This window comes from Aythya ferina, assembly GCF_964211825.1.
Source record: "Aythya ferina genome assembly, chromosome: 1".
Taxonomy (NCBI): Eukaryota; Metazoa; Chordata; class Aves; order Anseriformes; family Anatidae; genus Aythya; species Aythya ferina.
The window spans coordinates 131,747,963-131,761,209 of record NC_140296.1 but is presented as its reverse complement, the minus strand read 5'-3'; the positions used below and the strand labels follow the sequence as shown (position 1 = coordinate 131,761,209).

Sequence of the window (13,247 nt, the reverse complement as noted above, 5' to 3'; positions counted from 1 at the left end):
TTCTGAGGCATTACTAAAGAGAAATTTGAAAGAGAATAGCAACACGAATAGTTATGGGCACCTTCCTCTCCTCACCCAGTTTGAGGAGTGACATGGAGAAAGGAATGAGGTTGCTTTACTGTAACCTGGGCTAACAAGTGCCAGAAATGGGTTGCGTAGCCCATAGTATTTTTCAGCTCCACAGCAACTTTCTTCTAGTTTTGTAGGTCAGCTGTAGTGACATTCCTTTTTACTTCCTAGGATGTAGTGTCCTCCTTGGAGCAGCAGTTCACTCCCATGATGCAAGCTGAATTCTCAGTGCTGGTTGATGTGCTGCACAGTCCAGAGCTACTTTTTCCTGAGGGGAGCGATGCCAGGATAAGATGTGGTGCTTTCATGTCCAAGTAAGTGGTTTACGGAGAGACCTATTTGCTTCTTTGGAAAAGATGACAGGGAGTTAAAATTTTCAACAGCACTCGCCTCTGATTTTCAACAGCGACTTAAGCATATAGGAGTCTTGAGTTCATATTGAAAGCTTAAATTGAGGTCTTTGGCTGCATGTTTTATGGTTCTTGGAGGTTTAGGAGTCTGGAGAGGAGTGGGGAGAGAGGTTTACTTGACTTGTCTGCCTAGAAATTTAATCTTAGTAGCTTGTTATGATTCTGACAGGCACAATCTACTTCTGTTTTCTCAGTGGGCTGCTTTTGCTATTAAGTTTCTTCAAATTGACAGCAGAAACTTGGACTTCCCATGGTAGAATCTTCAAGAATTCGTAATGAAGTAGGGTGTGCAGTGCTATTTTTTTTGATAAAGCAGATAAATCTTTTGATTTTTATTTTAAACTGCCAACAGCTCTTTCTAAAATATATTTCACTGGCACCTTATCTGAGCCTGAATTATTAGATGCTTAATTTGCAGTTTGTGCATTGAAATAAAGATGTTCAATATTTTTTAATAGTCCTCTAGTGAGATGCCCTCTCTGCCCTTGAGAAACTCTAATTTAAACAGAGGTAATGTGAGGGAAACGGACACATTAGGCAGCTTGCCTGTTTCCTTGGCTTTCTGCATGTTCTGCAGAGGTAGTGTTATAACAATATAATTTATATTTTTGGAAAAATGAAACTAAATTCTGAGCTTGTCCCATCCCATCCCCTATGTCCAAACTCATGTTCAAAGTCAGCACCAAATGAAGTCTAGGGCAGCTGAATGTGGCCCCTGTAATGCAATAAACAGCTTTCTCTTGTATTTAATTAACTTCCATGGCAAAGAATGTTTTGCAGGACTATGCAGGATATTGTAAGATAAAGATGTAACTCTTCACAAAATATTGTTAATACTGCAGGCCTCAGAGCAGATTTTTTTTGAACTCATAGCTCATGAATTTGGTTAACATGACCATGGGAAAGTCCTGCATGGTATTTCTACTGAGTCCCGGGTGGCCTTAGCACACAAACTCAGCAGTAACTTAAATATAATTGGTTCTGTTGTGCTACAGATGATGCAATGTCATCCCTCCTAACCCTGCTTTAGGTGTCTGTAATTTAGGATTGTTAATGGGTAGCCACAGTGCCTTTGCTGTGTGCTGATCGTAGGCCATAATATGAAGAACACTGTTCTGTCTACTGTAAGTCAACACTGGTACTGAAGGAAGAAAACCAGTCTAAGGCCTTCAGATATCTTCCTCTCTTCTGTTTTCACAGTAGCAATACAAGGACTTGCTCTGTACAGAGACTGAAAGGCTTCTTCTGGCATTCTGCTTTTTCTGCTTAAGCAGATTTAAAACTCAAACTCCCATCATAGTCTTAGTAGGAGGCAGAAATATACCTTGTTTTCTGACTGTAAAAGAGTCCTGTAAAGTTGTGTGAATGTGTAAACAACGGTTATGTTTCATCCAAATAACTGCATTTCTGAATGACTCCATGTAAAGTTTTAGGAATGCTTTGGAGATTCCTCTGGATCCTTTTGAGTGGATGCTGTTTGCTAATTATATGATAAATATTATTATAAACACCACTGGGGTTGGAAGTTGTATAAAGGCTATAGCTTTTAAAATTTGAAAAAGTATGGTGAAGACTAATTACCTTTAAATAAACGTTAAGATGAATGCATGCTTATCTCTAAATAGATAAAGAAAGGGTGAAAGAGCAAGTTTGGATCTTAATCTGCAAGCATTCAGGAAAAAGTGGATGTATAATTCTGCCTTCTGTATGGCAAGAAGATATACAAATCGTAACAAAAAACAACATATTGAAAGTCCCATTTCCTTTTTCTCTTGTCTACTTTTATTTCCTTGAGGAAAAATACAGCGACAGGTGATTTTTGCATGAAGAAATTGTAGCATGGCTTAGTAACAATGTGCAATGCTCTTTAAGGTTTAATATTTTACTTTAAGGTTGATTAATCACACAAAGAAGCTAATGGAGAAAGAAGAAAAGCTCTGCATTAAAATTCTTCAGACATTACGAGAAATGCTTGACAAGAAAACTAACTTTGCGGAAGAGGTACTGCTACCATTTTACTATTAAACATAGAACTAATTGTGTGGTATTAAAATGTTGGCTCTAGGAAAGTAGCAGAATCTGACATGTTTTCAATTTCCTACGTGTTTTAAAGATGATGTGGTGTCTCAGAAACAATGTGGCAAGACAAAGTAAGATTTAAACAAAAGAAACTATGTGCCTTACATGGATAATTTTGTATCAGGGACTCTGCAAGAGTTAAAGCAATAAATGAGCAGCAGCAAGTGTTGGTATATGTGATCATTATGTATTAAGTATCCTGTATTTCTGGAAACAAGTCCTTAGGTCTGACATCTGACTTTATGTAGCATATAATCAATTGAAAACATAAGTTTTTTTAATTACAAGTGTACAGTTTTTCCCCATTGCCCGTGGTACCAGACTGTTGTAATGCATTTACTTAAGGATCATAAATGTGTGACCAAAATATGTAATGTTCAAACAGAGTTGCCAGTTTTATGGAGAGCTGACATAGTCTGTACTCTATAAAGTGTCTAATTTTTTGCACCTATTAACACTCCTCCCTCTCCTCATGTTACCCAGTTTTGTCTCACAAAAAACTTTTTCAAATATTTACTTCACTTTGCCTTGTGCCTTTGCATATTGATAGCTAGATTCAGATTTATATCTCAGCTGTCCCCTTCTAGAAGTTTTAAGCTTGATCCCTGTACATTTTGTGTGGTTTCTTATCCATATTTCTTAGAATTCCCCCGAATTCTTTCAGTATTATTCATTCTAAAATGTGAATCACAGAACTATTACCTAATCTTTCCCTGCCATTATTTTCATTTGTTCACAGCTGACATGTTTAGTCAAGTATGTTCATGGGTTTCACTTCATTTTGAGAAAATATGCTGATCACAACCGAGCATCACACTGTTTCACTGTCTTAGGCTTTTGCACCCAAATATTTTGACATGTCTAAGTAACAGTGCTCATTCATACTATTGTACCTGGCAAAATTATCCGCCATTCAGATATAAAAGCTATGAGAATTAAGCTTAGTCCTAATCTAACGTGGAGAAAAAAGTATATATATTTTTTTGGTGACTAAGATGTCTGTGCCTATTTCTGAATGTATGAGACTTACTTTTCGGTTAAGTGTTTTGGTCCAGTCAAATGATGTGATAAAGTAGCAAGACGCTCTCTTCTCTTTGTGATAAATAAGCCATATATTAGAAATGTGAAACATTCACATTGCCTTTGTTTTGACTGTATACTATTTGTTTTGATTTCAACATATGGACATAAGAACATGTCACCCAGGCTAGACAGGATAAAAGAATCTCAATGCAGAACAGTGAAATGAAGACAAAGGTGAAATAGCAAAACATTAGCCTTTCTCTATACAGAGACAACAAGAGCACACAGAGCAAACCAACCTGCTCTTCATCTCCTGTAAATAAGCTAGCTCAAAGAAGAATGTGGTTAGGCCTGGGCAGAAAGATGTGGGTGTTTTTTTTTAATGTTATGACAAGAGTTTCACAGGTGAAGTAGAAATTATTCTTAGTTATTATTCTTTCCTACTCTGATAGCTTTCTGGGTCCATAATCTCACTGCATCACATTGAAAAACCTACTTGCTTTTGTAACTGTATGTTATGAAGAACTGTGCCAAACCTCTCCAAAACAGTTGCGTGACCCATCAAAAGTTAACAGTATCTCAGAACTACGTGGGGGAAGAAAAGCAATGAGCAATGCTTCAACATAGGACTTCTAAAAACAAAACAAAAAACCTTTCCTGTTCTAATTGCTCTTTGTTCCCAGTTGCGGATGCTGATAAGCTAAGATTGAGTGAGGCCACCAGAGGGATTGTGCTCCATTGGTATGTAAGGACACTTCACCCATCCAGCCCAGCCTCTGATTCTCAGGAGATGATGTCAAGAAGTGTATGCCCAGACCCCTCTCTTACCTCTGCCATCTCAGCAGCGGCAAGGGCATGATGGATGGAAGAGCTGTTTGGGAAACAGAATTTCTCCTTCACACTGTATCATGAATCCCATAAATTTTACATGTGAGGCACATAATGAGTCAGTGCAAACAAATAAATGAGTAAACAAGCGTGTATGATTTGCAAGCGCATCTCTGGCTTTCTACTCTTATGAGTCATTGTTCACAATATGGCCTTCAAAATAGCAAAAATAGCACAATGAGTAGCCTGTTGAGCATTTCCAACTTTTTTTGAGCTGTGATGTCAATGCCTGCAATGTTATTTAATTGTGTTATGCTGATACTAAAAAAATAAAGTAAATATTTAACAGTAACACCAGAACAAAGCTACATAGGGACATGTGATTCTCCGACAGAGAGTCTGAGTTTGTTATTCATCCATCATAATGTATTTTGTGTGATAAATTTGACAGAAATGGTAAACCTTTGCTACTGCAGACTATCACAGTAAGAAACCTGGAAGAAATAATGAAATAAGATTTCACCCTCTCTTTATTTCCTTTTACTTCCCACAGTTAAGATCCAGGTCTAGGAACCTGGCCTTCTATTGTCTTTGTTTTTCGTTTGGCCACTTACCTTTCATTTGCCTACCATTTGTTTTGTTGAAGGAACAGTAGGAAAAGACAGCCTTAGGAGCTTATTTCACTATTTGTAAACCTTTTCCCAATCCTTCCCACATCCATTCCCTCGAGTCAACTTTATTGTTGAGCCTCCCTCTACTGGTGTATTTCTGGGCTGTGCTGCTCGTGCTTTCCTGTCTCCATCCTTAGTTGTACTTGGTTTGCCTTTGAGGCAGTGCTTGCTTGTGCATTGTTTTGCTTAGTGCTGCAACATCTGATTGTGTTAGGAATGAAAGTTTAATTTCAGAAGTTTGATTTAAAGTATATAAATGGCACATTAAAGCTCTTGGTCATTGATTGGCTTTCATAAGTAATTGCAGGTGATTATCACATTCTCCCTGGAGTTCTGTGTTAAGTCCTAGTCCTATTTGTATTGATTAGGTAACTAACAGGAATGAAACTTGATCTACAGGCTCTCTCTTACATCAGACTCTTCCAGAACTGTGCTAAGGCACTTGGGTGAAGCAGTATGTGGAGGAAGTCAACAGTTATCTCTTCCTATACTATGGTATAGATAAAAGTATACTTTAGATTAACTGTTTAAGAACAGAAACAGGAGAGACTGCAAGGAATACACTTGGGCTAGATCCATTCCATCTGTTTTTGTTTTTTATTGCTGGTGGGTTTTATACCCATTTTACAAGAACAGAGGGAACTTAGTCTAGAATTTCTCAAATTTTTATTCAAGTCTTTTTCTTGACTTTTGCCATAGTGCTTTATTTCAGTTTAATTCATCTGTGAATGCTGACTGCAGACCTCAGAATATGTGTTTCAGAATATGGAGAACATTTCCAAAAGCATCTGAGAGATGTAGGCCACAGATAACACTTTGTAAATGACTAGAGCAGAGTAACATTATCTCGCTGCCCTGCTGAAAGCAACTGTCCCTACAACAGTGCTGGTGGGCTAGGAGAGGTGAGTGCTCCCAGCTGCTTCAAAGAGAGTTCAGAAGCTTAATTTAAACCCACCCTCAGTGAATTGGATGAAGTTGTTGAACTCTGACTAAAGTGTGCTCTTATAGCAACATCTCAGCCCACTCTGCTGACGTGTTAGTGCATGTACGTGTTAGGGCATGTACAACCTTCTGATTTCCCAGTTGTTCTTAAATGAAGCCAACATCTCTGGGAAAAAAATACTCTCTCTGATAACATGCATATTTGACAAGTTTACTGTAACATTATTGGCTGGTCAGAGTGTTGATAGATCATAGTTCATAAAAGAATATGGCAGAATCCAAGGGTGTATATCCTGCCAAATGGTAGTTCCTAGATAAAACATAGTCATAAATAGACTGAACGCTTCAGTAAGGGTTATTTGTGCTGCAGAAATTTTTATACCTCTTTACTGCTTTAGGTGTTGAACTACAGTATAAATAATTGAAAACTTGCAGTATTTTTTAAGTGTCAGCAGAACAAAGACTAAGTAAGCTGCTTAATTGTCAGAAATACTTAGTTGTGCTTCTCACTTTGTTTTTGTTTTTTGTTTTTTTTTTTTTTTCCTGGAAAAACTCCTGAAAAATATTCTCTTTATCTTAATACATTTGCACCAGCTTTATGATTTAAAATCATAAAATTTCCATTAAAACTTCCAGTTTGGATTGTTAACATTTCTGTATTCCACTTTAGTTCTGAGATGTAAGTGAACCTCCCCTCTTCTTTTTCAGCAACAGCACCAAATGTACATGTGAAATTTAGTACAGCTTCTTTTTCACTACAAACTTCCCAGATGTTGCCACTATTGACTATTGGTCATTTTGTGCCAGAACATGTGTCTTTTCATGTGCAGCTGTTGAGAAAGCTTGAATGAATTTTTCAAAAGGAATAAAGAGTCCCAGTTCATGAATGTATTGATCTAGCAGTCAAGCTGAAACCAGTGGGAGCTGCAGGTCTTTTTCTGATGGGAAAAATGGTCTCATTGTGTGCCTTAGAAGCCAGCAGAGGTTTCTGGGAGTCATTGCAGTGTCGTCCCACTGTTGCAGTTCCTAATCAAAGACATTTCTGAGTTACATTGCCTTCTATTCTATTACCTCATCCTTTCAAGATGGTTTTACTTCTTTGCATCTGTGAATTAGACAGCATTCAGATAAATAACATATGTAGGTAAAAAAAATAAGTGGGGAAATAAGGAATGTTTCAGAACATGAGGGCTTGCTATAATGTATTATAACTTAAAAGGACACTTATTTTAAGTGGAAGAAAGAACAGGATGTGAAATACCTTTATTTGTGTTACTACTCACATTTTGGGTTAGTGGCACTACAAATGTTCTGAAGTGTCGTATTTACTTTTTCACCAATTTTGCTGTCTGCTTTGTTTTTGATCATATAGGAAAATGACTATGCACAAGCCTGATTTTTTTTTTACCTGTTATCAATATTCTCCTTACGAAGTTCAGAGAAACTGTAATGTAATATGGGGTTAGAAATACTATTGGAGAATGTTTAAGCTCAATGCTGTTTATAACAATTCTTTAAACAAAAAAAAAAAAAATACATTTGAGGTGGTAAAGGGCATTTTTACAGTGCCTTGCATTAAAACATCTTGCATTAAAACCTTACCTTAGGAAAGCAGCCACAGTTTGGAAGGATCTGGAGGTGCAGGGAGGAAAAGCATTTGGTTAGCTTTAGCTGTGGCAGGCTGGTTGCTATGACCAGTACATGCTTCTGTTATGGTCAAGAAGCTACTGTTCTGAATTTGTCACAACAATTATGTGTGGCAGAAAGTTCAAATACTGGTGGGACAAACCCCTCTGTCTGTATGAGGGTTTACATGAAGGCAGTGGTCTGTGGTGGAACCTAAGCCAGCACTGATTCAATGCAGTGGAAGATTCAAGCTTTGCTATTGCCATGAATCCTCTGAGCCAGTAATTGCAGCAGAAGGAGTGTCAGAGCATTCAGATACACAAGACTAAACAGTAAATGTGGTCAGACCCTTAAAGTGCGGTAATTCCTCATTATACCCATATGCTGACATTTTACAAGCCAAAGAAATAAAAACCTACAACAAAACAAATTAATGCAGTTTCACTCTACCCCCTCTCTCAGCTGGAAACTGGAATAATTAAGCACAGAGATACCACAAAGCAGGTGATGCTGTTGTTTTTACTAGCTAGGTGTTGTTAGCCTTGGTATTTAGTGCCTCAGGCCATCAGCCACTAAGGCATATTGTTACTGCTGCACATTTCTGGTGCTTTGACACACAGCATAAAATAGACTAATCTGAAGTAAATTCCCTAATCTTAGTGGTAATTCTGTAATGTGCATTGTTCTGGACCATCTCTAGATATTCTACTGGCTTTCTAATCATCAACATTTTATAGAGATGTATTTTGATTCTAGTGCAAGAACCTGTAAGTGGAACAACTCAGGCTATGCAAAGCATGACTTCTTTTTAAGGGACACTTTTTTTCTGTAAGTCACGGGCAGCAGGCATTTGATCCAGATTTGGACTGTCATCTGCTTGTGTTTGGAGGGATGTTCAAAGCCCCTTGACTTAGGCCAGTTGTGAGGTGCTTGTTGTGGTGTGTGTAGAGCGTAGTCTCAAGCAGAGTGCATTTTGTTCAACCTGAAGAGGAACTTCAAAACTGAAAGTCATCTGTCAAGGACAGGTAGGAGACAGCATTTCTAACCTCTTCTGAAGTGTAAAGTCATGACCTAGTGAAAGACAAACACTTTAATCTGCTGTGGTGAGAGTGAAGCACATGCCTTCTTTACAGGACTGGGTGCTTTGATTTTGCCCTCTCTTTAATATGTAATTAACTGTCACCATCATCCAAATATATTATCTCTGGAGACTTTAAGGTACTTTTAAATCAGCTGATAGTTGAGTGAGCAGCGGTGTTCACTGCTTATCGGTATTTATTTTTCTTTCTTTCAAAACCTTTGTTTTGCATTTATTTATTCATTTGTTCTCCAAATCTTAAACAAATCTAGTAGCAGGATACCAAGACTGAGAAAATTTGTGATTGTAAATACATTTCCTTCTAAAGACCGTAGCCTCCCAGCAGCTCATATTTATCACATTTTCTTTTCACAGAATATGATATGTTGTTATCCAGATTTTTTTTTCAGAAATGTTAAGTCTGAATCTTAAATGACAAATTGTTTTAGAACTTGTGTCATCTGCCCTTCTCACATATATCCTTCCTCTGAAGGAGCATCTGATACTGTAAAATATTTTTCTGTAGATACTGATTTAGACAGTATCAGACAAAACAATAACAAACTAGAGTAGCTTTTCCTTGCTTTGAACTTCAAATGTCCAACTTGTGCTCTGTAATTTCCCCTCTGCATAGCGTTTGTGACATTTGAATACTCCATGTATTTTTCCTTCATTTTTTCACATGAATTCCTTTCTATGGATCTGATCTGAAGAACAGCAAAGCCAGCAGAGAGATTCCAACCTATTGCAAACTGTTTGGCATCCTTCCCTATTAATACTACTTTTTGTTAAAAGCAAACAGAAGAGAGTGCAAGGGAAGGGAGCTGCTTAATAAAGGAAACCTTCACAGACCTCTGAATATGCTTCATGTCACCTTACTCAAGTACAAAATTGCCGAACCTGATCAGGATCCTTTATATAAAGAACAAAAATTGGGTTATTTTTTGTTTTTCTGTTATAAATACATGTAGGATGGATTTTACTAAAGATTTCAGTTCATCTAGAATTTAAATTCCATGCTCATTAAAGCTATTTGAATTGAGTTCTATGTCATGAAAGCATTGGGATCAAGGTTTTATTTCTGTCTGACTTTATTTATTTATTTTAAATTGTGACTAAAACAGCCAAAGATTTTTAGGAATTTAGTAGAAGGTTCTAGCAGATACTAGGTTGGCAAGGGGATAGGTGACCAAAGGTGTGTTGTAGATTAGTAAATACATGGAGTCAGCAGTTTTATCACATGGTTCAAATCTACAGATTTGAGGAATTTTGTGTGAGAATGTATTCATACGTGTAAATGTAAATATTTATTTTAGATAGATGATTTATTCGTATTACATCTCTTTTTGCAATGAGCACCGTATTACCTCCATGGTGGAGTCATATTAGAAGATGAATATTTGAATGTGCTTTCTGTGTCCTGCCATGTTGTTTTGTTTTTAATGGAGTACGTGTTCTTGCTTAGAATTTAAAGTGTGTAATGTGTCTTAATGCTCTTACTCAACATGAGGAAAAATACAATTCCCATGGCCAACCAAATTTTAGCAATTGGTACTTGTTTAAAGTATCCGGGTCACATCCTGAGAAGCCAGTATCTGTGCTTATTCTCAGAGGAAGAACAAGTCATATAGGTGCAGTATGTATTTTCCTACCCTGCCTGCCCAGTACTAGGAGGAGCTGTACTGAGGTGAGAAAGGAAGTTCCAAGGAATGTGTGAGTGATGAGTATGGGGGGAGAAACAAATTGCAGGCATCATGATATCTTGGATAGCTGCAGTTATTCTGGGGTGTTAGGAAGTTTTTCTGTCCCCCCTTCCCGCCCCCCCCCCCCCCACCACACACTTCTATGTATTAATTGCTATACATCAAGCCTACGTTTGTGAGCAGTTACTGTATCTCTGCTGGGGAATGTTTGTAATTTTTACTGATGAGCACGGAGGAGTGCTGCAGTATCATAGAGACCACTGTGTGGCAACTGTGGACTTCTCAAAAATGTCTCCTGTCTGTGGGAGCAGGTCAGCTGCTGATGCTTCTGCACAGACGAATTCCCACAGCAGTCAAATGTGTGCAGTCATGGAAAGGGCAAGAGAAAATGTCTCCTTCAGTCTTGAATTTCCTTGGAATGGAGAAGGGTTGTTTTGTTTTGTGGTTTTTGTTGTTGTTGTTGTTGACTGTCACAAATTTGCTGTTGCTTTATTTAATATGTTTGAGCAACAGCCCTGTTTGTACTTTGCAATTGCACCAGAGATAGCAGTGAGCAGAATTCAATGCATTGTATTAAGGATGGCCAATGAATATTTATGATAGACCTAGGGAGCCAGTAATAAAAATGAAATCGGCATGATGCCACTAGATCCAAATCTTTGATCTCTGTTTTAAGAGAAAATACAATAAAGCAGGGGATAATGGACTCATTATAATGGAATGGTTAGTTATGGTTAGTTAGGGCAGCATGAATATAGGTGGTGTTACATAAATGCTTTAGTCAAACATTTTTGACTCGGTAATGTGTTTTAGGAATGGAGTTGCTAAAGAAAACCTCAGTTTATGGTATTGTTTGGTTTTGTCAGTCCAAACACGAAGAACTAAGGATGCATCTCTTTCAGATACCAGGGTGGGCTATGCTCTCGCCTTTCTCAGGGAAGCAAAGGCAGTAAGAGCCAGCAAGGCCTTTCTGCTTGGCCTCTCGCTGTGCTTCTGCTCCTGGCTTTCACCCTGTGAGCAGGAAGGGTTACAAGAAGGTGGCAGTTGCACTCTGTTTCCTGTCCAGGCTGTCTTGTCAAATGAGAGAGGATGCTTGGGGTTGTTGCAGAGAGAGGAAGGCTCAGGGTTAGGCATCACCCAGGAAGATGCAAGGGCCCTGGCTACAGACATGCCTCAGATGGAGCCTCTTTCCTCCATCTGGAGCCGGGAGAGACTAGTGCAATGTGCAGACACACATTGCCTAATGTGGGGAAGCCTAATGAAGGAGTCTGTATTTGACAGGGATGGGGAGCAGTAGCGAGTGAGCTATTTTTCTTGTTAATAGTTGCAATTACTTGCCTAACACCCCGGCCACGCTAAGCAAGAAGCAGAGGAGGGTTGATCCCAGGCCACAGATGAAAGCTGATCTTGAAGTCTCTGTTTAGCCAGACATGAGGAGGAAATGGAAACTCACTGTTTTCTGATTTGTTTCATACTGATGTAATTTCTAAGGGACTTCATCACTAATGACATCTGGCAAGGGATTAGTCCATACTGTGGTCCAACTCCCTCTCCTCACTCCCCCCTCCCCCTTTTCAAGGAAAAGAAAGTATATGCTATATTGAACTTCAGAAAAGAGCTATTAAGCAACCACAGTACCACAGTAACTGCTTCTGATACGGGTTTTTTGTCTGATGAGGATTTTACCCAGCATGTTTGGCCTTGGAGGAGCGCCTGAGTAGTATTGCCAGCTGGAATTGTCAGAGCTGCTTTGTCTTCTGTCCCAGGAAAACAGAAGCCTGGCGGGCAGTCACTCTTGCTCTTATTTCATATCCCTGCTTAGTCAGAGTTGCCAACCCTAAGCATTGAAAGTCCTGAGTCAGGCCACAAACAAATCGTGAGATTTGGCTTGAAAATCATGAGATTTTTTTAATTGCAAGTACTTTATTTGGGATTCCTTTGAGCCTTTGGAGTGTCTTTTCTTCAAACTTTTATTCTACAAATCCCAGAGCTTGAAATATGCTTTACTGAATTATGCACACGCTTGTTTACTTAAATGAAAGCGAGGTTCATTTTTGGTTACCTGACCTCTGGAGTTCCCAGGGAAAAGACCAGAATATCTACATGATGTGCGTTGACCAGGCTGTTCAATGAGGAGCCTGTTCTGGAGTTGATGATTACCTTGAGGATTATGAGCTTAATTATCTCGGTGTCACTTTGACCCCTGGGCTTTTTGCAGAGAGCTTTTTTTTTAGGCAGAGTCTGAAAGTGTTCTTTCAGTTTATGGCAATGAGCGCTTTGTGCAGGTTGTGCCTTGCTTACCTTGCAACAGCTTTTCATGGGTGGCATGTGGCATCTTGCCAGTGAAGTCTGATTATTCCATTTTCTTCCAGCTGCAGTTTCATCATCAGTCAGGTCTTGCTCAGAGGGTGCACGTGCGAATGCTTTCTGTCATAAACAGTCGCATGTGTAACGTGCTGATGTGCATGGATGTCAGTGAGAGGCTGTACGGGCTCTCGGCTGACCTGTGAGAAAAGGAAGCTTGCTTTTAAGGTTTGGACTAGTGTTAATAACTCCAGATGCAGAGCTGTCACTTAGGGTTGGGGCAAGGACCTTATCAGACTGGAAATTCCTCTTGGCAGAGTTGTCCAAAACATTTTGTCTCTAAGTACTGAGAAGTTACACTAGTGATGTCTCCTTATATACCTTTTTCCTGCAAGCCTTTTATCCTCTTCCACCCTTTTTTGCTTTTGTTTTTTTTTTTGCTACCTTCCTTCTCTTTCCTGCAGGAAACTGCAAGCTAATTTTTGGACTCTTCAGCCGTATATAGTAGCAGTTT

General features: G+C 38.7%; 1 protein-coding gene across 3 annotated transcripts in view; it reads left to right on the top strand.

The window, feature by feature from the left end:
- The window catches only part of ITPR2 (inositol 1,4,5-trisphosphate receptor type 2), a 269,872-nt gene that overhangs the window by 145,998 nt on the left and 110,627 nt on the right, over nt 1-13,247 (top strand). For all 3 annotated transcript variants that reach the window (XM_084513429.1, XM_084513428.1, XM_084513430.1), the window contains 2 exons: nt 241-383; nt 2,372-2,480. In XM_084513429.1, coding sequence (XP_084369555.1) covers nt 241-383; nt 2,372-2,480 — 252 coding nt within the window. The remainder of the gene's footprint in view (nt 1-240; nt 384-2,371; nt 2,481-13,247) is intronic.